The following is a 27,163-nucleotide window of genomic DNA, read 5'->3' as shown; positions in this document are numbered from 1 at the left end:
GTATTGCTGACGAAGTTTTACACGGTTGATACTGTTTCCACTAGGATAATCTAACAGTAATGGATCTCTCTTCCAATTTTTTATTTACGTTCCAGGGTCAACTACACCAGTCATCGATCCTCTGCAGGCCTTCCTGTATTTCGTCAGTCTTTGACATTGCAGACTTCGTATAGACGATGGCATTGTCCGGGGAAAGCTTTACGGGCTTCCAACGTCATCTATTGAAAATGGTACAGACAGTGGATTAGGTAACGATGGCGATATAAATTGGTCTTGACCTTCTCTAAAGAACCAATCAGCCCAGTGAGAAAAGGACTCCATACCACGCATCAGTACCCTACAACAGAAGTGACAAGTGTAGTGCAAGCAGTCTCTTTAGTAGATCCGCTACATCTCCTAAGTGATCTGGTAATAAATATCTTTGGTTCACCCTTTCACATGATGTAAACGGTGTTGTAGAGGATAATCACGATATTTCACCAGATCTGTGTATGCCAAAATGCTATTTAGAATTGTATGATTATTACTAACTTAAACAATGAAAGTTACTGCACAATCAACAGTTGACGAGAGTATACACTCTTAACAGGATGGATAACATCTGCTTTCCGCATCTGACCCTATTTGGTAATCTGCTGTTGCGGATAGGTTATTGGTGTAAGGTGTTAATATATAAACTTGTGTGGTAACTGCTATATACCATACCGTGTTTTAAATAAAGTGTAAGTTATGTGTTATCATATGCACTTTAGCCTACCACTGTCAAGCGTGCTGAACTAAATTAAAGTGATGGTGTTTTAAGTACAACTCTGCAGCACATGATTGTTTACTGACATGTTTCTATGTAATATCTAAATTTTTTATATATTACACATTAGTTGTGTTGAAAGAGGATGAGGATATGGTGGTGGAGGAGGTGGAGCATTACTCGCTTCTTGAAACTTATCTCTAGATTTCAATAACCTAAAATTGCGCTTGATGCAATGTTATCTATGTTACTGTAACTGACTTTATAAACCACTAAACAAATGAGAAACATGAACTTGCCTTACTGAAGCTGCGTAGCTTGGGTCTTCCGCTCGTGCATCTGTGTGGAAACAAGTGAACTGTGTTGGCACTGCCCCTGTTATGCCATGCGCACAAGGCAGGGTGTTCTGAAGCCATACCTGGAAGGCTACTCTGTTGCTTTGCTGGTGGCTGCAGAAACTCAGGAGTCACGACACTTGTGCAGCACTGTGGCTGCAGTTGTTTACAATAACACCATTCCTGGTGGTACATTGTTACTGCATAACAAATGCTCTCTGTAGGCAGCGGTAACTGTCACACACACAACCAGTGGGTACCAGTGTAATTTGTTTAAAAATGAACACTGAAACTCGATTGTGTAATGTTATATAGCGAGAGTGTAATTTATTTAAAAAATTAACGCAGCACTTCCACAGTGCAGCTGTTGCACGGCAAGAGTGTAATTGTAAAAAACAAGTCTCTCACACGTACAAATTGGCTAGAACCGCCATCTTGTTTATCTATGTTCAAGAAAACACTCTGTAATAATAAACCTTTCTGAACACTGCACAGGAGTGACAAAAATTGCCTCCCTATTGTCATGTAATAACAATAGATCAGAGAGGCTGGTGCATGAGTGTGCTAGGAGCTGTCCCCCTTGAGCTTGAACTTGGAGGGGGGGGGGGGGGGGGAAGTGGGTGGAATCCTTTTGAACCGACAATGGAAAGTGGACTAATTCCTCCATCTTGGCTTGTGAAATCATATTGGCCACCATCTTGGATAGCCATCCTGGAAAACATGAAGACTGTGCCAGTTCAAAAATGGTTGAAATGGCTCTAAGCACTATGGGACTTAACATCTGAGGTCATCAGTCCCCTACACTTAAAACTATTTAAACCTAACTAACCTAAGGACATCACAAACATCCATGTCCGACGCAGGATTCGATTCTGCGACGGTAGCAGCAGCGCGGTTCCGGACTGAAGTGCCTAGAACCTCTAGGCCACAGCGGCCAGCCCGTAGTGTCATCCATAAGAAAGAAGTTAAGGCCGAGTGCATCCATAAAAAGACGCACATGCGGAATGAGTACAGTGTGTCACAATAACGTTGACCGGCGAGAGAACCGTGTCCAAGGATTGTGGTTCGGTACACCCGGGTCACATTATGCCTCCTCACACCGTAACATTTGGACCACCAAAACGATCGTGTTCGACAGTGCTGGACGTAGCCTCATATAGACAGAGGAGGCAACATGCAATGCAACAAGGGTCGTGGGTGTATTCGGCCCTGACTTCCTGTTTGTGGATGCCAATGGTCGAGTCCATCGAGATGCGTAGTTGGAGCAGCTCTTGGAACAAAAGGATATTCGGAGGATTGACTGGCCTGCCAGTTCCACCGACTCAAATCCCATTAATTACGTGCGGAATGTCGAGGGATGAAATACTGCACCACGTTCACGAGCACCAGTGACCATCCAACATTTGTCATCCACACTGCTGGAGAAGTAGAACGCCCTACCACAAGAACTCCTTATCAACGTTGTGCATGGGAGCACACTGCAGACCACGCATTGTCGTCCGTGGTGATGACGCACACTATTAAAAACCCTGTCTCGCCTCTTTTAATGTCCAGGGGATCATTATAAATCGCAGTGCCTACAGTTTAATTATTGTCTTTCAACAAAAATGTCATTTCTCTTCGGCCGGCTCTTTGCGTATTTCTTTCAGTTAGCTTCTGCATCTTTCTATGTATTGTCCAAGTTTCGCCGAGCTATGTTACTCGGCAGTGACACATCATGCGAAAGTTATTTTCGTCCTTTAGTTCTGCGTACCAGTGCGCCTTCCGACTTTGATGAATACGTCAGGGGGGCATGTACTTGGCTAAATGTTACTCTGCTTTAAATAACTAACTTAAATTCTATTAATCTCAAATATACCATAATACTTCCACCCTGAAAACAGATATTTATTTTTTCACAGGATATGGCATGTTTAGGATTCAAAAGTCTACTTTTAGCTCCAAAGTTTTTCAACAACTATCAGTCGGTCATATGAGTATAATTTTGCTCGCCTTTAAGTGTAAAGTTCTGGTAGAGCTAAGCTCGCCAGGCGGTATTTCACGTAGGCTGCACACAGAAGATGAAGCAAATATTGAGGTATCAGAAGCATTTAATCCAAGTCACTTCAAGTCTCGTTCAAAATTCACACGACAAATAATGGATAACTATAACATAGTTGCCTCTGCGATACACTAGATTAATAATGCAGTCCAGGAACGTTACGAGCAACGCTCACGGACGTGGACGGCAGAGGGAGCAGCCGTCATTGTCAAGGCGCTCAACTGACTAGAGAATAAGAAGGGCCTACAGTGTAATCTAAAACCACGCATTACTTTCCCAGTTGAGACTCTAAATAGATGTCAGTTTGTGGCGCGGTGGAGCGTGTTTCTACGCCGAAGTTGATATAATTTCAGGCCTCTACTTTTATACACACATCAAAAAAAGTTTTGTATCACCTCGGTTACGAGACTTCCGGAACCTGTAAAGAAAATTGGAATAGAGATCAACATAAACACCATTTCTGCCCTTTTTATTGCTCATGAAAATCACACACTGCATATTGTACCACCAAACAGCGAGACCGTCAGAGACGGTGGTCCAGATAGCTGTATACACAAGTACCTCTAATACCCAGTAGCCCGTCTTCTTGCATTGATGCATGCCTGTATTCGTCGTGACATACTATCCACAAGTTCAAGGCACTGTTGGTCCAGATTGTCCCACTCCTTAACTCCGATTCGGCGTAGATCCCTCAGAGTGGTTGGTGGGCCACATCCTCCATAGACAGCCCTTTTCAATCTATCCCAGACATGTTCGATAGGGTTCATGTCTGGAGAACACCCTGGCCACTCTAGTCGAGCGATGTTGTTATCCTGAAGATAGTTATTCACAAGATGTGCACGATGGGGGCGCGAATATTCGTCCATGAAGACCAATGCCTCGCCAATATGCTGCCGGAAAGGTTGCACTATCGGTTGGAGGATAGCATTCACGTATCGTACAACCGTTACGGCGCCTTCCATGACCACCGGCGGCGTACGCCGGCCCCACATAATGCCACCCCAGAAGAGCAGGGAACCTCCACCTTGCTGCACTCGCTGGACAGTGTGCCTAAGGCGTTCAGCCTGACCGGGTTTCCTCCAAACACGTCTCCGACGGTTGTCTGGTTGGAGGCATATGCGACACTCATCGGTGAGGAGAACGTGATGCCAATCCTGAGCGGTCCATTTGGCATGTTACTGGGCCCATCTGTACCGCGCTGCATTGTATCGTGGTTGCAAAGATAGACCTCGCCATGCACGTCGAGAGTGAAGTTGCACATCGTGGAGCCTATTGCGCACAGTTTGCTTGAGTCGTAACACAATGTCCTGTGGCTGCACGAAAAGCATTATTCAACACGATGGCGTTGCTGTGAGGGTTCCTCAGAGCCATAATCCGTAGACAGCGGTCATCCACTGCAGTAGTAGCCCTTGGGCGGCCTGAGCGAGGCACGTCATTGACAGTTCCTGTCTTTCTGTATCTCCTCCATGTCCAAACAACATCGCTTTGGTTCACTCCGAGACGTCTGGACACTTCCGTTGTTGAGAGCCCTTCTCGGCACAAAGTAACAATGCGGACGCGATCGAACCGTGGTACTGACTGACTAGGCATGGCTGAACTACAGACAACACGAGCCGTGTACCTCCTTCCTGGTGGAATGATCGGCTGTCGGACCCCCCACCGTATAATATGCGCTGTTCATGTATGGTTGCTTACATCTTTTGGCGGATTTAGTGACATCTCTGGTCTGTGAAAGGGACTGTGTCTGTGATACAATATCCACAGTCGACGTCAATCTTCAGGAGTTCTGGGAACCAGGGTGATGCAAAACTTATTTGATGTGTGTAAACACAGGTACTAGAATTATTTACTCGGAGCTGTTTGTAATCTTCCAACTCCAAAGTGGCCTATCTTAATTTGACTGTCACTCAGTGTATTACAATTACGAAGATGACAATTGGCACAGCTTCATTAATTTACTGACTGAATGTGGTGCCAAAATTTCTAATTTCTAGGCTAATTTAAAGGGCTAGTTAAATTTTCAGTTTTACAGCCAAACATTACGTTTTCCTTAATAATTCAGAAAACAGGGAAGATACCTTGAAATTACTTTCAGGGCATTTAATTATACCTACCATGCAAGGATTAATTTGATAGCTGATATTTGCAGGTCACTTCATAATTAGGAAAATAGTTTAATTACTCGAAAATTACTTACTTGGTTGACCTAAAACTCATCATTCTTCATTTTTACATCAGTCTGAACAGAATGAAATATATGTTGATATATATCGTCAAAAGAACTGCCTGATTGATTGATTGAACATGGTCTCCTGAAGTGATTTTTTTTTTTACACTTCCAGCTGCCTTCTCTGCATGTCTGCACATAGTAGCTACTGAAGTACCAAGTATTATCTCTCAAAATGTTACATAACTTCTCCATATTTTATAGATGGAAGAAATAATGTGTGTTATACGCTCCCCAGGTATTCTTCATAGTTAGGCACATTCTGCAATAGGAAATGGTGAAAAGTTCAGGTTTTGGGATTTTAGTAGTGATGAAACCTATTGCTTGCATTCATGTAGTACCCTTAGGCTTGACAATAGCAAAAATACTAGGAATGTCTTGATTTTTGTAGCTCCTGTCACCATATTTTCGGCGATATTATTTTATTGGGAAACATTGAGTTCATCAGTCACAATAATACTTCAACTCCAACCTGACAAGCAGTAAGTCAAATTTTCCCTGCACTCTGCGTTCACATTCAACGCTTTTCCGTGACAGCTGTTTATGTTGCCATGACACTAGATAGAACAAATCGAACAATAAAACGTTTGGAAAAAGTGCAGTGTTGTCACATGTAACATTTCCGCAAATTAATCGGGATAACGCTAACCTGTTACGTACAGTGCTTACATTTCATAAACCATACAACTCTCTCACTGGCCTGCAGTGTGAACACAATGTTCGATGGATCTATAGATGCACGCGCGTGACGCTTCTGGTCTCAACCTTCTGTTGTCTTCCATATTTACGTCAAAACTGTGCTTTTTTGTCATCAATCTCTGTACACCACAAATACCGCTCACAAACACGCCAAGAGCAAAACAGTTTGCGAGATCGACGTACGACACTAGCAGCCCCTGCGACTTATCGTTTATCACATTCCGTTAAATGGCTTCGTTTCCTCATCGAAAACTTAACACCTGCTTTCTACTGTTCCCGACGCTGTGTGTTACAGTCTTACGAACGTCATGTGGCCGTATGCCAAACTTACGTACTCCCGCGAACGTCATGTGGTCGTATGCCAAACTTACATACTACGAAGGAGCCTATAGTAGTAGCTTTATTCATCCGTAGATCTCTTTTTACAAGGATATGACATGTCAAAGTATTTACAAGTTTAGACCAATTTAAAATAGGGTTATTCGTACACACATATATTTACAGACTTCTAGTTAGAGACAATCATTAGATTTACTCCTGGTATACAATACTTTTTTTTAGAAATAACTTATTATATTAAATAATGTAATGCCACACTGTTCACTCATATCTCACTATCAGTCACTGCACAAAATATGCGGACATTGTTTCACACACACACACACACACACACACACACACACACACACACACACACTAGTGATCTCTGGACCATTTTCTGTATCGCAACTTCCCATTTGCTAAACTGAAAAACTGAGTCAGCATCCCTCCACAATGAGTGAAATGTTGAGCTCAGAAAGAGGAAGAGGTGTTACTATTGTGCTATGCATAGCTTGGGGGTAAGTATGTGCAGAAAGGAAAAAAACATAAAGTGAAGGTGTTATGTGGAATGTTGGATATTTTATAATCATTATTATTATTTATTTGTATAACATTGTTTTATCAAACCCCTACTCTGTTTTATCTAAGTAATCCTTCAATGTATAAAATGTAATGTATAACAGGTACTTTCTAGACCCCTTTTTAAATAACTTTATTTTTGCAGTTTCTTTAATCTCATTTTGGTAATTTATTGTACAATTTTATTCCTTGTTAGAAAATGCTGTTTTGACTTTTATGTTTATTTTTCCTCGGCAAATGTGAGTTTATCTCTTGTTGCATGGACATGGACAGAGCTCTTTGTGCAGTAATTACCAATGTTATTTTTGATGTGTAAAGCTGATTGGTAAATGTATTCACATGGAGCAGTTAAAATCCCCAGTGTTTTGAACAGATCTTTACAATGAGCTCGACTGGTATTATTGGTTATTATTCTCATGGCTCTTTTCTGGAGTTTGAAAATTGTGTTCATCTTTTGTGCGTTTGTTCCCCAAAAAAGAATGCCATAGTTAAGAACTGAGTCTACATATGAATAATATGTAACTAAAAGACGCTGCACTGATGAAATTCTGTTTGCAAGTACCTTTGTGTGTTCACACCACTTCAACTGAGAATCAGCATTCATTCCTAGAAATTTTGCATTTGTTACACAGTCTATAGAGGTGCCATCTACATTTAACACTGTCATTTTTCCTCTTCAAACTCAAATTCATGGCATTTGTTTTCTTTATCTTCAGTGTCACTTTATTGCTTATTGACCAATCATTAATTTCCTTGAGAGTTTCATTTGCTTCCTCAGCAAGGTATGATCGAAACCAGTCATTAGCTACCCCTCTAACTCCTAATGCTTCTAATTTATTTAAGAGAATCTTGTGGTCGACTGTATCAAACGCCTTAGAAAGATCCAAAAATATGCCTGTGACACGCTCATCTTTATCAAGAGCATCAAGTACAATTTTTGTGAATTCTACTACGGATGAATCTGTAGTTTTGACACTTCGGAAACCAAACGGTGATTCGCTTAAAAGATTGTATTTATTCAGATAATTCATTAATCTGTCTTTCATAATTGCTTCTGTTGTTTTTGAGAATGCTGACAGCAGGGAAATGGGCCAGTAATTTTCTGTGTCTTCTGCATTACTTTTCTTAAGCAAAGGTACAACTCTTGCCTGTTTTAACTGCTCTGGAAATGTCCCTGATGTGAAGGATTCATTTATTTTATTTGTTAAGGGGCCTTGTATAATCCCCATGCATTGTTTAAGTACATACATTGGTACTTCATCGAAGCCTGCTGACTTATTATTTTTTAGTTTTTGAACAGTTTTATTGACTTCTTTCTCTGTGGTTGGAAGTACCATCATTGTAGTTAGTGCAACATTATTTACAGGTCTGCGACAACTTAGTGTGTTTCTCTAGCACACGTGTCGAAACATGATCTCTCCTAAGAATCATCAGAAGCATTTTCTCTGTTGTTCCGGCAGATATTTTCAATTTAGTTTCTGAAGTGTGTAGATAGAATCGGTCCATTTTTCATTTAGCGCCCAACGTCAACGGGAAGCGAAGGTTTGTTTCTGGTTACAAACGAAATTGTTGTTAAAGTGGAATTGTATGCGGCAGTTCGATAGAGCGGTCCCGCATTAGTCTGGTGCGACATTCGATTTAGGGGTATGTCTTCACAGTAAAACACGAGGAACAACCAGTAGCGGTATTTCGGCGGAGACTGTAGTGCTGCTACATGGCGGTAGCAGACAGCGCGGCTCAGCGCGACACACGAGGCGAAGACATGGTGCACAAAAGTTCTACTGTCTTTCACTGGCCCTGTCAATACATATTTCTAAACCTAATATCGCACTAGACTAATCTGAGACCGCTTTATCGAAGGGGCACCTAAAATTTCGATTTAAAAATCATTTTGGTGGTAACGGCAGACAAACCGACGCTTTCCGTTGACACTGGGAGTTGCATGAAAGACTTGATGAGTAGTTTTTGTTGTAAAAACGAAACTATGAATATTTGCTGAAACACGACAGAAAATGCGCTTGAGGACTCTTAGGAGAGACACCGGTACATAGGGTGTAAAAAAAAGGCTGCCTAGAGATCGTTTAAGTGTTTGTCGCTGTACTTATCCTATGCTGACGCCCATAGTTGTGAATGTTACAATTAGGCACTAGAATCCGATATGCATCACAATTACATCAGTGATTTTCCAAATATGTGGACATCTCACTGGGCCGCATCTTCTGCCTAACATACACTGTGGAGAAACTTTTTCTCCATGAAGTACTACCGGAAATGAGAGAAATGTTGGAGAATATCCCGACTATATTCAGGCAACGAGCATGGTTCCAGCATTACGGGGCCCAACAGCACTTTCTCTCTGATATCACAGAACGTTAGACAATGCTTACCACAATTGTTGGATTGGGAGAGCTACGCCAGCGCGGTGGTCAATATGTTCTCCCGACCTCACTCCTATGAATGTGTGTGTGTGTGGGGGGGGGGGGGGGGGAGGGATGTAGCGTTTGGTGTACGAGACACCGACAGGCACTGCAGAAGAGGTCATTGCCCGTTTGGCTGAAGCTACAGCCATTTTCGCGAAACACTTCGTTGTTCTGAGAGCGTTAGACGATCATCAGCACACGAATGCCATTTGCGCGTTAGTGTAAACGTACTACATTATCGGCCACATCTCACAATATTCATCACACGGCAGTCTGAACTCCGTTCCTGGACACCAGCAGCGTCGAAACTACCTTGGGGTCCCATCGGGAAAACAGCGCACCTGTTACATTTTTGTCACATAAAAAACTGTTTCTTTTTATCTCCTCTAAAAACTCTAAAACGTTGTACATGTATTTTTTAGACACTGTATATTAGTAAAAGCTGTGTTAAATAGATATAGTATAGAAAATGGCTGCATTAAATATGTCTGTCTTCTTTTTTCAACAGATGCAGAGATTTTTATTACAAAAACGAACTGCTGATACAACCCCAAAATGTTACTTTTTATCGCATCAGCAGTAACGACTGTGATATTTTTTGGATATATTCCACTGCAAGCAGACTGCGGCAATCCTACGTATTTTAATATTGGCGGCGTCTTAAGCAATAACGACAGTATATTTAACTTCCAGCAGACTATTTCCGTAAGTAAACTTTTCACAAAAACTGGACATTATAACTGTAAACTAGTTGTAAGTATTCGTAAGGACTTTTTCTCCAAGGGACAAAAATAAAAAGATAAGTGATGTGTTGTTTCCTTTGTAATTCAACCGTATGAAATATTATTTATTGAACGATAGTCCACAAGTGTGATGTGTGACTGAGGGAGCTAATCGTGAGGCGACGTCTAACTCTGGGGCTTCCGCGACTTGAACAATGTTAACATGTGTGTGGAATAACAGGTATAATAAAGGACTCTACTAATAACATAAAATGTTTATTGTACTCTGTAGATTCGAAGTACGTAAAAGATTAAATAAAATTCATTAAAAGAACCTTTTAATAATACACGACAAGAGCCTTACACCAATATTATTTGCGGATGATTTGCTAATCGTGAGCGGTTCAGAATCTCTACATATTATAAATATAGATATATGTATGTACGTTCGGCATTACCTCCTAAGCTACTAGATAGATTTCAACCAAACTTGACATACATATCACTTCTATCACGAAAGAAGCTCAGGGCGGGCAAGAACCACCACCCTCTGAAAGAGGTGGGGATGGGAATAAAATAGAAACACTACACTCCACACGCAAATACCCAGAGTGTATTCATCCAGTATTTGAGAATGAGAGCACTTAGTGACTTGCTACAAACTTCACACATAATTTCAAACTTCCACGAAACTTTTTCTCTCTCGCTAGTCCCCCCGCCCCCCAATAGCTCTATTCGTAACACGTTTCGCAGAAAGTACTCACATTTACTACTGAATGTACCTGCATAGTATCATTGCACCGCACATAGGTCAGCAGGAGATATGACGTCATAAACACTGATACACATGATAGCAATGAAGCATATGCTAGGATACTATCATATCCACCAAACAATATTTGTGTAATACATTATTCTCGGTCAATTAATGTTTTCGCAATTATAATCGCCCGTCATTCAAATTAAAGTTAGAAGAACAGTGATTGCACTAGCAGAAAGGAGAGGTAATTTCCTATTAGAATAATAAAATTATCTACACAAAAGAATGCATAATCCTACTTAATTAGGCTTAAGCTACCATAAGGATAACTTTCTCCTGGGATAATTTGAGACTAATGATAAGTAATTTCAGGAAATGCACGCACAGGTTATTTAAGAGCCAGCATGATGCTAAAGATGGGTCTCAGTTTGTGACAAGGACAAGCCTAGCTTCACATTAACGATATAGAAATTGTAATTTTCTTATGTGGCATATTGTGAGATCAATGACGGGTAATTTCGGAAAGTAGAACCCGACGGTATTTGCTGGATCTGTGGCCAACGTTAAGATGGCTCCTCTATCTTTTTCCCTTGAGGAGCAAGGGATATTAAACGCCGGCCAAGCCCTGCGGTCCATCATTCGGAACTATCCAGCTGGGTCCATTCCTGGGGACCGCATCTACACTGCAACGCGGCGTCGCTCCAGCAGCCGTCAGCGATAATACTCAACAGCAGCCGCACCGAGTTTCCAGCCATCTCCCTCGGAATCCTTGCCTCCACCGACACTGGCCTCCCTATGACACAGTGACACGAGACAGGTAGTGCTTCTGTGGAATTTAAACTGTGTGCTTGTGCCACATACTAACCACCGCGACCCACATCACTACAGACTGATTCTGTCATACTAATATCAGATCAGGACGATCTTTCAGTAGCGTTACTCAGACTCTGCCTTATATTAAACTTCGCCTTTGTGTATTGTCCAAATGAAAGTGTACTTAAATGCTACCTTGGAATTATCACTCAATAATTAATTGTTTGCATGTGCACTACGAAGGACGTAACAGTTGGCGATGAGGGTAAAAAGTCACCATCCCCAGTATAGTCGTCTGTCGTCACAGCAACTGGCTCGAGCTGCTGCCGTGTCCCACCCATACACTGCCCTCATACGGCTCAGCCTGGTGCTACCCCAGCCACTTTGCGCCTTCATCAGGAAGTTGCAGCTACGTGCGGCCTTTCTCATGAAGACGGTGTAGCACTTAATGCCTCTTCTCTTCTTGGTGACTTGCGACAACTCGATATTTTCCTCTATCCCCTTGATGCTTCTCCTACTCTCCTTCATTTCCTGTGGTATAAATAACTTTAGTACCCCTTCACATGCATCACCTCTTTTGCATTTTATTCTGACAGTGTAGATCATTGCTTGTGTTCCACCATACACTTTTCATTGTGTCTTTCACATCCGCCGAGGTTCTTCTGGTCTTTTTACTCGTGTCCTCTTACGCATGTCACGTTTTCTGGGCCACCAATCCTGGCTCTGGGGAAGCCCTTGCAGTTCTTTCCATGCGCTTCTCGTGCCCAGTTTTGTAGCTCAGGAAAAATCCACCAGTGTCCGCCCTCTGGGCCCTTGCAGGGTCTTCAACATGCATTCCATTTTGTGTCGTCATCCATGGCGTTTCAGGCCTCCTGGCCATTCTTTCTGTCAACACGCACAGTCCTTCTGCCACCCATCCCCATCTCCACCCTCTGGGCATGTCACTCACCACTTTTTTTTTTTTTGCTTTTTTTCTGGTGACCACTGTCACATGGGATTAGTGACCATATCAAGTGTCAGGTGGCCACATTGGTCGAGCCCTATCTCCTAGTGCCACCTCGCACCGTCACACCTCAGGTGGTCTCATAGGCTGAGCCCTATCCCCCAGTAGTGCCATGCCAGCAGTACCGGGAGACAGGGCTCAGCTACTCTAGCTACTGACGCTACTCTAGCCTTGGCACTGTTGCGCCTCAAGTGGTTTCATTGGTTGAGCCCTGCCCCAGTACTGCCAGCGCCTTGCTGGCGCTATGCTATCCTTTGCATCACTGTACCTCAGTCAGTCACATTGGTTGAGCCCTGTCTCCGAGTACTAACACCACCTCATCGACGCCACGTCTGCCATTGTCACCTTAACTCCTCCGGCAGCCACATTGGTCATGCCTTTCCTTCCATCTCTGCTGGAACACCGCCAATGCCATTCCAGCCCTTCAGCACTATTACACCATCAGTGGCAGCATTTATCAACTCTTGCGTTCCAGTGCTACTAGCATCTTGCCAACTGCATGCCGGCCAACTGCATGCCCTTGGCAGCTGCATTGATCAAGCCTTGCCTTCTACTGCCACCAGCACCCCAACGATGCCACGCCAGCCTGTCAGCATCATGATACTGCAGGCAGATGGGTTGATGATGGAGACTCTCAATGCTTCCAGCACCCCACCTAAACTGCACTGGCACATCAGGACCATGAACTCTGCCCCCAGCTACACTGATCGGGTCTTGCCTTCCTTTGCCTATACAAAGACCATGCAAATTTTTCCATAGGACAGCTGATCTACTTATGTTGTCGGTTAATGTATGGACATGTCTGAGTTTTGCAATTCTCACAGCTTGAGTTACACTGTTCAGCTCCTGCTTGAAGCAATACGATTTTCAGGTGTGGAGCACAGTTTGTATGCCCGATATTCAGTGTTTGAGATTCATGATCTGTTTCAGTTCTTCAGTTACCCAAGGTTCAGGGTTCCTTCTTATTTTTCCAATCTTTAGGGGAGCATATTTGTCATATAGTTGAATAAGTTTTTTAGTAAATCCATACAGTCTTTAGTTGTGCCTTAAAGGGAGTAGATGATGTCCCCCCACACTACTTCTTGGACGTCAGTTGCAAGTTCAGATAAATTAATGCGTTTTAAGTCACCGTCTACAGTCAGATGTAATTTTTTTCTGGGGCATTCTACTCGTAGTGAGTACGTCACGGACAGATATTCCAGGTGAAGATATTTGAGAGAAATGAGTTGCTCTGTTGGGGGATTTCATTGCGAATATATCTATGTGAGTGTGATTCTTTGTATGATAGGTGGGAGAAAGTTAAAGTAGTGACACTTTTGAAGAAAAAAGCATCTGCTTAAATTTCACACTGGAACGACTATTGTGTAGAAAATTTTCTCGCATGTCGATCCGAGACTTGAAAGAGCAATTAAGAAGCAGGCAAACCTGCTTGCTTTACCTTATTTGTAGAGTACACACATCAGGTACTTTCTGTTAAGGAATTTGATCTCTATGAACATATTTTTCAATCAGACCATAAGTACGCCCCTACTCCAGTCTGTTATACGTGTCGCGTCTTAGGAAGATGTAGTTCAAAAATGGCTCTGAGCACTATGGGACTTAACATCTATGGTCATCAGTCCCCTTGAACTTAGAACTACTTAAACCTAACTAACCTAAGGACATCACACAACACCCACCCATCACGAGGCAGATAAAATCCCTGACCCCGCCGGGAATCGAACCCGGGAAACCGGGCGCGGGAAGTGAGAACGCTACCGCACGACCACGAGCTGCGGACGAAGATGTAGTCTTTTGGATTTCCTGAACTTGTGGGAATACTTGGTTTGAGCCTGGTGTCCCACTGAAGTATTACGTGGATGTCTGTCTCGAGATACATGGCAGAACTCGTCGATATCAGCTGACAGAAACTGGATATTTGCGTGCGCAGTGTGGAGCTTGGTAAGTTCAGATGCAAAGCTCACGAGAATGCCGCTGCTAGATATTAGCTGTGCAAGTGCTGGCGAGGAAACAGAGCATAGCGAAGCTCGCTGCGCTAGGGGCGTGGGTTCGCAGAAGTGAGTGTGGCACGTACAAGGGACAAGGGAGGTTTAGCTGCCAAATCAAGCGGGCTTTGCAGCGGTCGTCAGGAAAAGACAGGAAAAGAAACACAGTAAACAGAGCTGGAATAATCTGTGCCCAACGGTACTGAATGCAAGATATACGGAACAAAAACAGAGTGTCCTATTAATGGCGCTACTGATCAGTAGCAATAATGACACGATAATAAATTGCTAAAATAACAATGGAAGTAGCCTTAAGTTGGTACAGTAAGTGACAAAGTAAATAAGAAATGATAAAAAACAGGACTTAGTAATGGAGCGGCAAACAAAAGTTAACATATTAGTTAAGTTATGTTTAATTATAATGTACAATAACAATATAAACACACAAACTACCAGCAGAAAGTTTTGACATATTCGTAGCTCCTAAATCACAGGTTTTCGAATTCATTTGTATTGCAAACTGATCTTTTTTCCATTTTCAGTCTTCGCCATTATCATGCCATTATTTGTCCGTACGTTTTGTAGCCCAAATCTCGAAATCACGTTGTTGAAAATGATTACTGTTTCAGATGCGAGATCCTCTCTTATTGTCGGACTTTTTCGCTTAAAAATGAACACAAACACACCAACGTTTATTGTATGGTAACCGGTTTCAGTTAGTTTTTGACCATCTTCAGACTCTTGTACCATGACAGTGGTGCTGGTGATTGGTGCGGGTGTTATAACTCCACGGAAGTCAACTGCTCAACTGTTATAACACCCACTTCAGTCACCGCCACCACCTGACATCCAGGTATGAGGGTCTGAAGATGGTCAAAAACTGACCGAAACCGGTTAGTACAAAATAATTTTTTTTACTGTCGAGCCTGTGTTCATTTTTAATTAAAGCACTTTATACCAGACCGCTGTTCTCCACGAGAAATGTTCTCAGAAATTACCTTCTTCTTCGCTCTTAAGATTTCGGATCTTTTCCTTCATGACACGAATTTCACTATTAGTGGCCTAGGTTTTGTAGACCCTGGTGTCCTACAAAACACTCTGACTTCTATCAAAATCATGCAGTGTCACCTGCAGACGTAGCTTCTTCGCACAAGATTCGTCACTAACTCGTCTGTACTCTCTGCTATTCTTCGAAATCCCGAACAGTCTGAGATTATTGCTTCTCTGTTACAGTTATAGTTCGTCAGACTTTTCGACCAGTTTCTGTTCGAGCAATGGTCTTCCATCTTCAATTTCTTTTAGTGACTCGTTAAGAGCACGGATCTCGCTCGCATTCGCCCACAAAGTTTGCTGTATTTTGTCCATCACTGCTGCAGCGACAGCATCAGTGATGGTCTGGACAGCAGTTCCAAACGTGTCCTGTGATTGTAGAGCGGCACTAACCTCAGCCTTGACGAGTGCGGCGACTTCAGCGATGCTGGGCGATGCGGCCGCAACTGCTGGTGTCGGCTCGCCCCAGCATTCTGGGCGGCCTGGCCATTGGCGGTGCTGCGCATTGCTCGACGCTTTTCCATTATGAGAGCAGATTCAGGTAACATACAGTCAAAATGAATTAATAATGTGACTCAAGGCACTCGCAACACGAATCCTGAATATAGAAAACAGCCTAACTGCTTAATAACACCTCCAAATTTCAGGTAAATTTGCGAACTGAGCTAGGGCAGATTACCCACTTGCCGCCATCTTATAAATCTAGGCCATTTTTAAGGGACCGGAAGAGTGATAATCGCATGGGGAGAGACTAGGACTACAGGGAGGGGGGGGGGGAGGGGGTGGATGTGTTCGAGTGTCCCCCCTCTTGAGTTGTCGCAACTTCTGCAGTATGGCGACGCGCGTTAGCAGCCGTTGTCTCATGGAACTTGTCGCACTATTTCACAAAGGTGGTTTTCGACAGCCATGTTTCCCCCATACACGTTCTCCAATTTCCTATGGATGTCTCCCAGTGTTTGTTCTTCGGCAGCCAAGAAAAGAACAGCGGCATTCTGGTGCGGTTTGGACGCATTTGGTAATGACGTCACCATAGTTCAAGTTTCTCCATACACGTCGGAAAGATTAGATTCCCACACCAGTCCCTTGTTTGGTGCTTATACTCTGTACCCGCATTGGCGTCGCGCTACATTGCATACATGCTGCAGCAACTTCCTCAAACGCAAACTTTTGTTTGCCCGTTACAGGGAGAAATGGGAAAGCCCAGAACAGATGTACATGTTGTTGCTTTCTGAGGCAGGCCTTTTCATTTCTTCACAGTAGTGCTGCGGGTCCGGAAATGGACTTTCAGAATCTAGATATAATAATTTAACACGGTACTCTTCCGAATGTGAGTGACAAAATAAGCAAAATAAGTTGTGTGTAATAATTATCCCCGATAGAACACTTCACTCAACATATTGTAAAGTAATGCTGCTTCTGAGTATGGCATACACAGTCAACATCGAGATGCACTTCTTAATTTCTTAGTTTATTGTATGGCTCCATATTTATATATGGTCCTTTTTTGTAGTTTTAATATCGAACCATAGGGAATCCTACAGAGCGGTACGCATATTCCACGGGTCGGGATCGATTATCTCCATGTGTAACGTTGTTCATTGCTTTCACTAACGTGAATGCTAGTATTTGGGAAAAGAAAAAGATTATCGCAGCGAGGATAAAACTACAATTAGTTCTTTCATTTTTTCTACTTTTCATTAACATTAGAAAGTACAATAACACCATACTGATGATGGTTAGGATTAGGAGGTTAAACACACCTTCTGTTGAGTATAAATATTTGGTTACAGGCTCAATCCTGATACAACGTGACAACAGCATAACTGAGAACAAATATTTACTATTAATACCTAGTAACTTCTGTTTTCAGAACCTGAACTTTGCGGAGCATATAGTGCCGAAAGGCATCACGTACTATGCGACTGCAATGCAGATGGATCCAAATCCAATACGAACAGCCCTTAGCGTGTGCAACCTCCTCATAGCACAAAGAGTAAGTAAGAAATGACAATAATATGACTTTCTCTGTAATTTTGTATGTTAGACATCAAAAGAATAGACTGTAATCAGTTGTTTCGGAGAAATGGATTTCGCATGCACATTTCAATTCTCTGTGCGTATTACGCAATTTAGTTAGCACCTTGGCCAATCACAGCTTTTTCTCTTTTAAAAATGTGGTTAGAGGCGAGAGAGGACACAATGGGAGTAACACAAAACGTAGAGCGAGCACTTCAAAATACGAATGTTGTGTTGTTAAGCACTCAAGCACAGCGTAAATCCATGTTCAAAAATGGTTCAAATGGTTCTGAGCACTATGGGACTTAACTGCTGTGGTCATCAGTCCCCCAGAACGTAGAACTACTTAAATCTAACTAACCTAAGGACATCACACACATCTATGCCCAAGGCAGTGTTCGAACCTGCGATCGTAGCGGTCGCGCGGTTCCAGACTGTAGCGCCTAGAACCGCTCGGCCACTCCGGCCGGCTTTTCTGGATCGAGGTAGGATGTTCAGTATGGTTCAACATTAATGTCTAATATTTTAGCCCTGCCCAAGATCTCTGCTCATGAGATATAATGCCATAATTCCCGTAAGACAGCAATACAAAATCGTTTCATCTGCCAATTCCACCCTTTGTAGCAGATTTGAATATAAAAGAAATCCCGACATCAGCTATGCCGACTTTCCTAATACTCAAAAATAAGCTTGATGAATAACAGCCTCTGCCTATAAACAAGTTAAATGAACATTTCGATTCAGTCACCAGCAGACATTCACCACGGTCTGCTTCCTTGAAAGGCGTTATCAGTGAGAGATTAGACCACCAGCCCATTCAGCTGAATACTTAACGCTGCTGGCAGGAAAATTGGCAAGGAAGGACAGAGAATGGGAATTCTTCGCCTTCTGCAAAGTTGATTGTCAAGCCCCCATCAGATTAGTAGTTTACAGTTGCGAAGGTGAATGTTGGTAACTTGTGGGGTGGGAGAGAATTTCTTAGAAACGTGATGGAAAAGAGAAATGAGCGAAGATTTACAACGATGTCTAATTTGTCATAAATACAGAATAGTTCCAACCAGTATTGCAAGGAGTATCATTGCTGGCTGCCGAAAGATTGCAGGAATAAGAGCACTGAAGAATGAATATTCCCGAAACAGAAAAGAATTGGTTTTATTCTGCTGTTTTCATGTAATCCACCAACTTGTAATATTCCACCTATTCATGGAAATTATCGCCTGAGTTGCTTGACTCTATGAGCACCAATGACACCGTCTGTCACACAACGCATCGGGTCCACCAGCACTTACCCATCTTCAACGCGATGCGCAATCCTATACCACAGGAAATAAAACCGAAAGCCACCACCGCCTATCGATCGCGTGCGTTTTCTCGAGCTCATTTTCAGAAGCAATCATCAGAAGTTTTCCTTGAGAGTGAGTTCCGAAGTCCTCGCCATCTCTGGGGATACTGATATTCGCTAAAATCCATCAAATTCGAATACAGCGTCCACTGCAGTACATATGTTTTATTTCGGCCATCCAACATACTCTTTTCAAAGCAATCTAACCTGCACACACAGTGTAAACAACACTGAGATTGTCTGACGAGCTTCTAATGTGGTTGTTTCTTTTTTTATTTAAAATTAAAGATTTGTTTATACCATAAATATGTTTAGTTCGTTGTTGATCGCTGGTAAATCCCATCATTTTTCCCTCTCACTACAAATTCGACCACCAGTGACTTAAATCCCACACTCTGCTGTTCTGCATAACAACTGATTGTAGGAGACTGAACTGGAAATCCATGCGCAGGAGTGACATTTTTCTTCAAATAACTGGAAATCCGCAAGGGAGAGGGTGGGGATATAATATTTTTCTTCAAAAACTGCTTGGGCATAATTCTTTATTTCCAGCTCCATACTTGAATTCCATACCTACTACATTTTTGCCACTCTATGAATTGCTATATTTTGTGTTCATTATGTGACCTCTGTGTAATGTCTGCCGTGGCTCTCGGAGTCATAACCTATGTGAAATTAGTTTTTCCTCTCCATGTGGGATTAGTGGACGTGACAACTGTCATGTTACGAATAAAATACTTAACTCATATACATTTATTGTCGATTATAACTGCAAATGACAGTTCAGTATGAAATTACAACCAAACCTGTCTTCACATACAGAAGAGCGGAATTTGACGAACACACAAAATGGTTCAAATGGCTCTAAGCACTATGGGACTTAACATCTGAGGTCATCAGTCCCCTAGACTAAGAATTACTGAAACCTGACTAACCTAAGGACATAACACACATCCATGCCCGAGGCAAGATTCTAACCTGCGACCGTTGCAGCAGCGCGGTTCCGGACTGAATCGCCTACAATTGCTTGGCCACAGTGGCCGGCGCGAATACACAAGTTCAATGTGTAACCCTTGACCCGTCATTTCTGTGTAGTTGAGCTATCCAGTCCTTTCACTAGAGCTACAACGACGTTAGGTACATAAGGAGGCTTATACCATTTTGGTACCACCCACTGCCGGCCAATAATAATCTGATCGAGATGGAGATAATTTGTCATGAACTTCCTGGTGTAGAACATTTTATTTTAACGAGAATTCTTCTTGTGCCTTCACACTCAAAAGAAAACATTAAATGTTTACCCAGCACTGAATGGAGGCTTGGTTCATGATCCAAGCTAATTTCGATAACATCCATTGCCATACAGTACTGAGAAGAGTCAGAGTACATAATGACTCCACAATAAAATGAATTTTGTCCATAATGTTACGGTTGAACTCCGTGACCGCTTCTTTTTAGGGTGTAGAATAATAACCGCTACCACGCATTTTATTTAACACACCACCAGAGTCGGGTTTCTGCCCATCTTCAAGTAGTTTACATTCAATTAAATGTTTACGTACTGAAGGTTGGATACAATTGTTTAGATAAAAACCAAACCCGGTTGGCCATATAGATTTAGATTTTCTGTGATTTCCCTAAATTGCGCCGGCCAGAGTGGCCGAGCAGTTCTAGGCGCGACCGTTACGGTCGCAGGTTCGAATCCTGCCTCGGGCATGGATGTGAGTGATGTCCTTAGGTTAGTTAGGTTTAAGTAGTTCTATGTTATAGGGGACTGATGACCTTAGCAGTTAAGTCCCATAGTGCTCAGAACCATTTGAATCATTTTGAACCCTAAATTGCTCCTGGTAAGTGCAGGAATGATTCCTTTGAAAAGGTCAGGGGCGATTTCCTTCCCCATCCTTTTGTAATCCGAGCTTGTGCTCCGTCTCTAACAATCGAATTGTCGACAGGAAATTAAACTCTAATCTTCCTTCCTTTTAAAACGTTTGAAAGAAGAGTACAGAACGGACGAGTACAGAACGGACGAGTACAGAGCGGACGAGTACGAGTACAGAAATTTAACGCTTGTTGATATTGGTGTTCGCGTAAGGGCCACGAAGATAAGATGAGAGAAATCAGGGTTCGTACGGAGGCTCGTAGATAGTGGTTTTTCCGTTGCTCTATTTGCGAGTGGAACAAGAAAGAGATGACTTGAAGTACTACGTCTGCCATTACCCCACGGTAGCTTGCGATGTATGTATGTAGATGCGGATGTAAAACGAGCACGAGAACCCCAATTTGTGGTATTTACACAGCAATAGGACGTTCCCGCCGCATTGACTGTTAATTTTAGCACATTTCTCGAATACTTTTGTGAAAAGACTCAGCGCTAACAGTAACAAGAGTCATATGATTGTGATGAGACTGTACTCATCTTTCAAGAGCTTTCGAAGCCCCAAAAAAGTATACTGTAACATTTAAGTAAAACAAATACACTTCATTCAGCATCTCGATTGTCACAAAAGTTGAAGGTTTAACATGCAAGAAAATTACGTGCCCATCAGCGTACTTTCACTTGCCGAAAACCTCGTTTAGATATCTTGAACTATTCATGAAGTAAAATGAGTACTCCATCTTAATACAGTTGATAAAGCATAATGATGTTCACAATTCAAAATCTGTAAAAACGGTGATCCAAATTAATCTTCATTAAAAACTGTTGTCCAGGGGCATCTTCTGAGTAAATTGGTATGAGGAACTAGTGGTCTCCGGTGGCTCGCAGAGAGCTAATGATTTAATGGTTATTTATTTCGTACGTTACCTTTGCTTCTGTGAAAACAACTACACAACAGTGCAAAAGTCTATGTTACGCAATTATCTAAACGTATAACATAAAACAGAGTGAAATACAAGAGAACTCTCAGATGAAACACGAACACAGTTCGGCATGGCGTCGTCGTATCTATGTCCATACTGTTGTGCATCATTGTTAAGTACGACTGATACCTCATGAAGAGTAGACTTAAGACAGAACCGAGCAATACTGAATCCAAGATTTCGGGCGAATAGTGACATGGGCGTTCATGCTGACAGCAGTAAGCACCGTGGATGAATGGAATATGTTCGATTTCACCGAGCGCATACCGTTTGCACCGTTTTGCATTAGTTTTAGTGGAATAAAGATACGAACCAAAGTGGGGCAAGAAGCCAAACTAAGTCTAATAACTTCGCAACGAGCCACAGAGGACTGTGAGACCTTCATATCAAAATACTTAAAAGGTATCCCTGACAAACGCTGAAAGTTTCTGTTTAGAAAACGATCAACACTACTGTTGATAAACATTTTAATTACTTGCCTAATGATATAAACTGCCTGACGGATAGCAAAGCTAAATTTGAAAGTCAGTTAAGTTTTCCCTTTTCAATCCCTGTCTCATAGAATAATCTTTATTTACGTGAGCTTATTTTTAATTGGTAAATATGAAACTATATTCAAATATGAATAAAGTTAATTAACTAGTAAAGTAGCTCTTTTGCGACTTTACTAGCTGGTGTAGAACTAAACTAAATTAATGCTTCTGTACTCGTGCAACATTCCACTATATATTGTAACATAGCTATTTATTACAATTTTCCGGCGTTGGTGATAATTTTGTGCTTAAAATTAGCTACTTTATTCTTAACTTTTCAAACGTGTTATAGTTAGCCGAAATTATCCTGAATGCATTTAATATTTTAAGAGATGCAACTTTTCAAGATATAATTAAATTTAATAATTAAGAAAAGCTGATTAAAACGAAAAGCCTGAAATGTAACATTTGAGCTTTACTCTTTCTTTTAGTGCAGAAAAAGACCAAAAAACGGTTCAGTGTCATGTCATCTTTATTTAACTTCAAATTAATCTATATTAAAGTGTTAATCTGAACGAGGAACGGGTATTAGCCAAGACCTACTGCTATAATATTATCTTGGAACTCATCCATTTGGTCCGTGTTTGCATAGAAAAACAGTAATATCACAAAGCGAGTCCGCCTTGATGCAAAACACCTTGTTATTCGTTTATTTCTTTATTATCCCAAACTAGTTTCGGCAACAAATATCACCATCATCAATGCGGTTTTTTAAATCTAAAACATGCAGAAAAGGGTATGGTTGTACAAACACAGTAAAACATTATTACATTTTTACAAATCGTCAGCTGCTGACATACGAAGCTCACCTTTGAGTATTTGTTTACTAACAGCCGCTCACATGGTTGCAGTAAAAAGACGGCAACAGAAAAAAGAGAACAGAAAATATGTCACAAACAGCGCCAATAATTGCTTAAAACATGCTGTAGCGTACAATAAACAAGGTAGTATGAAAGTATCAATATAAAACTATATTTCAAAAGACGAGTTATAAAAATGTAATAATGTTTTGCTGTGTTTGTACAACCATACCATTTTCTACATGTTTTAGATTTTAAAAAACCCACTGATAGTGATATTTGTCGGCGAAACTAGTTTGGGATAATAAAGAAATAAACGAATAACAAGGTGTTTTACATCAAGGCGGACTCAGTTTGTGATATTACTGTTAGTCCTACTGCTATAAAGAAAATTGGATTTACAGCTTCTAGATATGCCTTTTTGTGCACTCAGGTGTATGCAGTAATTGTCTCTCACCCGTTAACTGGTGACCTTTCTCCTGCTGCCGTGTCCTATACAAGTGGATTTTATCACATTCCTGTGATTGGAATTTCTTCAAGAGATTCAGCATTCTCCGACAAGGTAAAACTGTTCACATGCTTCAACTTTTCGTTTTAAAATATCAGTATATAGATGGAATAGTGACAAATTTCTCTCTGCATCTCGGTTCTACTTGTCGTTGCAGAGAAATTTGTTTCTTCTTCGATACAGTGTTCAGTGCCATACTATAATTATTAATAGCGTTACAAAGCAGAACCTGCCTCTGTTAAGTAAAGGAATAAAACACTGAATTTTCCGTTTCTATTTTAGTGTTTTTAAGAGCATTCTTCCGTACTGGAAACGGAGGTTTAAGTATGCAAGCTGCAAGTACTGCCATACATACGTGTTCGTCAGATCTTCACGTCAGCGTTTAATCAGTTCTTTGCATGTTTAGAAAGTGCACTGATTACAATTTATTCAGCGTGAGTTTTGATATGATAAATTTTGTATGGTCACGCATAGGTGAGTGACATTGCACGGCATCGCGTATGTAATCTCAAATGGGAAAATTTTACTTGATTTGTCTCTCACGCCGCCAACAAGTACCACAGTTCGGTTGACTTGATATGTGATAGATTTCTGGTAACGGTACAACCATTAGGAATTAGCCTTTGTACGTCCGACATTTTAGAGATGGTTGCAGGACTCGGCTGTCCGATACAGGATGCCAAATTAAACACCTTTCAGCCGCCTGCTGTCCAACCTTATTTTATTTGGCAACCAGTTTCAGCGTTTTACTACGCCATCTTCAGGCCTCTGACCGACGTGTAGGAAGATTCTACCTCGGTTGTGATCAAAACAGTGGCCAGCAAATACTGGTATTAGTAGATTTTTGCTTTAGCGATCACTTCAACTATCATATACCGACTGTCGGCAGTTGATGGTTGAAGTCATCACTATAGCAAAAATCTATTAATACCAGTATTTGCTGGTCACTGTTTTGATCACAATCAAGTTAGAATCTTCCTACATGTCGGTCAGGGGCCTGAAGATGGCGTAGTAAAACGCTGAAACTGGTTGCCAAATAAGATAAGGCTGGAAACTAGACGGCTGAAAGGTGTTTAATTTGATATCCTATTAGAAATTATGACGGCCCAGTGTTAAGATGCTAGAATTGTACACCGCCTGACAGAAAAAAAGGAAAGCGTCCAGAAAGGGAGATGGAAACAAAATGCAACTTCAAAGACAGTGTGTGTAGATGATAGTGATTACAAAATCGATTCAAACTGACTAAGAAATAAGCAGATGGAGACCTCTTATCAGTATGACGTTGCAGCCATTCTGGCGTGGATGCATGCAGTGATACGGTTGGGAAGGGTGCAGGGAATAGCAATTGAATATCAAGGTAGAAAAGTGTAATGTGCTGCGAATACATAGAAACAAAGATTCCTTATCATTTAGCTACAATATAGCAGGTCAGCAACTGGAAGCAGTTAATTCCATAAATTATCTGGGAGTACGCATTAGGAGTGATTTAAAGTGGAATGATCATATAAAGTTGATCGTCGGTAAAGCGGATGCAAGACAGATTCATTGGAAGAATCCTAAGGAAATGCAATCCGAAAACAAAGGAAGTAGCTTACAGTACGCTTGTTCGCCCACTGCTTGAATACTGCTCAGCAGTGTGGGATCCGTACCAGATAGGGTTGATAGAAGAGATAGAGACGATCCAACGGAGAGCAGCGCGCTTCGTTACAGGATCATTTAGTAGTCGCGAAAGCGTTAAGAAGATGATAGATAAACCCTAGTGGAAGACTCTGCAGGAGAGCGCTCAGTAGCTCGGTACGGGCTTTTGTTGAAGTTTCGAGAACATACCTTCACCTAGGAGTCAAGCAGTATATTGCTCCCTCCTACGTATATCTCGCGAAGAGACCATGAGGATAAAATCAGAAAGATTAGAGCCCACGCAGAAGCATACCGACAATCTTTCTTTCCACGAACAATACGAGACTGGAATAGTAGGGAGAACCGATAGAGGTACTCAAGGTACCCTCCGCCACACACCGTCAGGTGGCTTGCGGAGTATGAATGTAGATGTAGATGTAGATGTAGATAAGGCCGTTGTATTCTCTCTTGATGCAAGCCGACCCCCAGCTGTTTTAACTGGTCCTTGATGTCCTGTACACTTGCATTGGGATGGAGTTATAACGGTGCAGTTGGTGACTGGCTTCTGCATCGTCAGCTACAATGGAATTCCTAGTTGGTCGGTTATGGTCGGTGGTTCTCTGCTAGAAAAGGATGCAGTTGCAGCAGAAAGAGGTTACGATAACTTGTTCATTGCTGTTTGTTTACAATGATGAGACTTGGAAACTGCAAGTGACGATGGCGGGCAAGGTGAATACTCAAACGCTGGCCGGTGTGGCCGAGCGGTTCTAGGCGCTTCTGTCTGGAACCGCGCGACCGCTACGGTCGCAGGTTCGAATCCTGCCTCGGGCATGGATGTGTGTGATGTCCTTAGGTTAGCTAGGTTTAAGTAGTTCTAAGTTCTAGGGGACTGATGACCTCAGATGTTAAGTCCCATAGTGTTCAGAGCCATTTTGAATACTCAAACACCGCATCCCCCGGTACGTCAACCTCTGGCTGCTGACCATACGCACTCTGCTGGTGCGAGAGGCCCATACTGCCCGCTCGGAGTATGGAGGCCAGGCGGTGGTAGCTGTGTTTACGTCCGGTTACGTCACGCTCCAAAGCCCTAGAGCGAAGAAGTCATCCGTTGACACCACGGCTGAGACGGGTATGGCCAGGCGCTCGAATCTTACCCCCTAAACGGTGGTGAAGTGCTGAGCTGCTCGAGCGTCCAGGTGCTCAGGCGACGGGCAGGGGATTCGTGACTCCATCGGCACGGCTCCGGCCGACGCAGACTGGACGTCACATAACTGCACCAGCTGTTCGACGATAACGAACTTGTTTCGTTAGGTTTAAATGCTGCTGCTGCTGCTGCTTGCTGATTTAATGATAGTACCTGTGTTTGTATGTCAAACCGAACAATTTGGAACAGACGCAACGACCAACTGGCCTGGGCATTGGTATGCGAAGGCCTGATGATACAGAGGGCGGTTACTTCCGCTGATTATGCAATTCAATGATCAGCACTGACCGGTTTTAGCTGTGGCCTGTTTACAGCTCTCAGGTCCCTAATAGTCATGGGCGACTGGAATGCAGTTGTAGGGGAAGGAGTAGAAGAAAAGGTTACAGGAGAGTATGGGCTTGGGACAAGGAATGAAAGAGGAGAAAGACTAATTGAGTTCTGTTACAAGTTTCAGCTAGTAATAGCGAATACCCTGTTCAAGAATCACAAGAGGAGGAGGTATACTTGGAAAAGGTCGGGAGATACGGGAAGATTTCAATTAGATTACATCATGGTCAGACAGAAATTCCGAAATCAGATAC

The 27,163-nt window shown here is 42.2% G+C and overlaps 1 protein-coding gene across 1 annotated transcript in view; it reads left to right on the top strand.

Moving 5' to 3' along the window:
- Window positions 1–27,163, top strand: part of LOC124555549 (glutamate [NMDA] receptor subunit 1) — a 517,145-nt gene that overhangs the window by 143,403 nt on the left and 346,579 nt on the right. The window contains exons 2-4 of the mRNA XM_047129505.1: window positions 9,879–10,075; window positions 17,574–17,696; window positions 23,687–23,815. Coding sequence (XP_046985461.1) covers window positions 9,926–10,075; window positions 17,574–17,696; window positions 23,687–23,815 — 402 coding nt within the window. The 5' untranslated portion in view covers window positions 9,879–9,925. The remainder of the gene's footprint in view (window positions 1–9,878; window positions 10,076–17,573; window positions 17,697–23,686; window positions 23,816–27,163) is intronic.

The sequence above is a fragment of the Schistocerca americana genome, chromosome X (assembly GCF_021461395.2).
Source record: "Schistocerca americana isolate TAMUIC-IGC-003095 chromosome X, iqSchAmer2.1, whole genome shotgun sequence".
Taxonomy (NCBI): domain Eukaryota; kingdom Metazoa; phylum Arthropoda; class Insecta; order Orthoptera; family Acrididae; genus Schistocerca; species Schistocerca americana.
The sequence above is the reverse complement of the archived record's forward strand: the minus strand, read 5'-3'. Positions and strand labels throughout refer to the sequence as shown.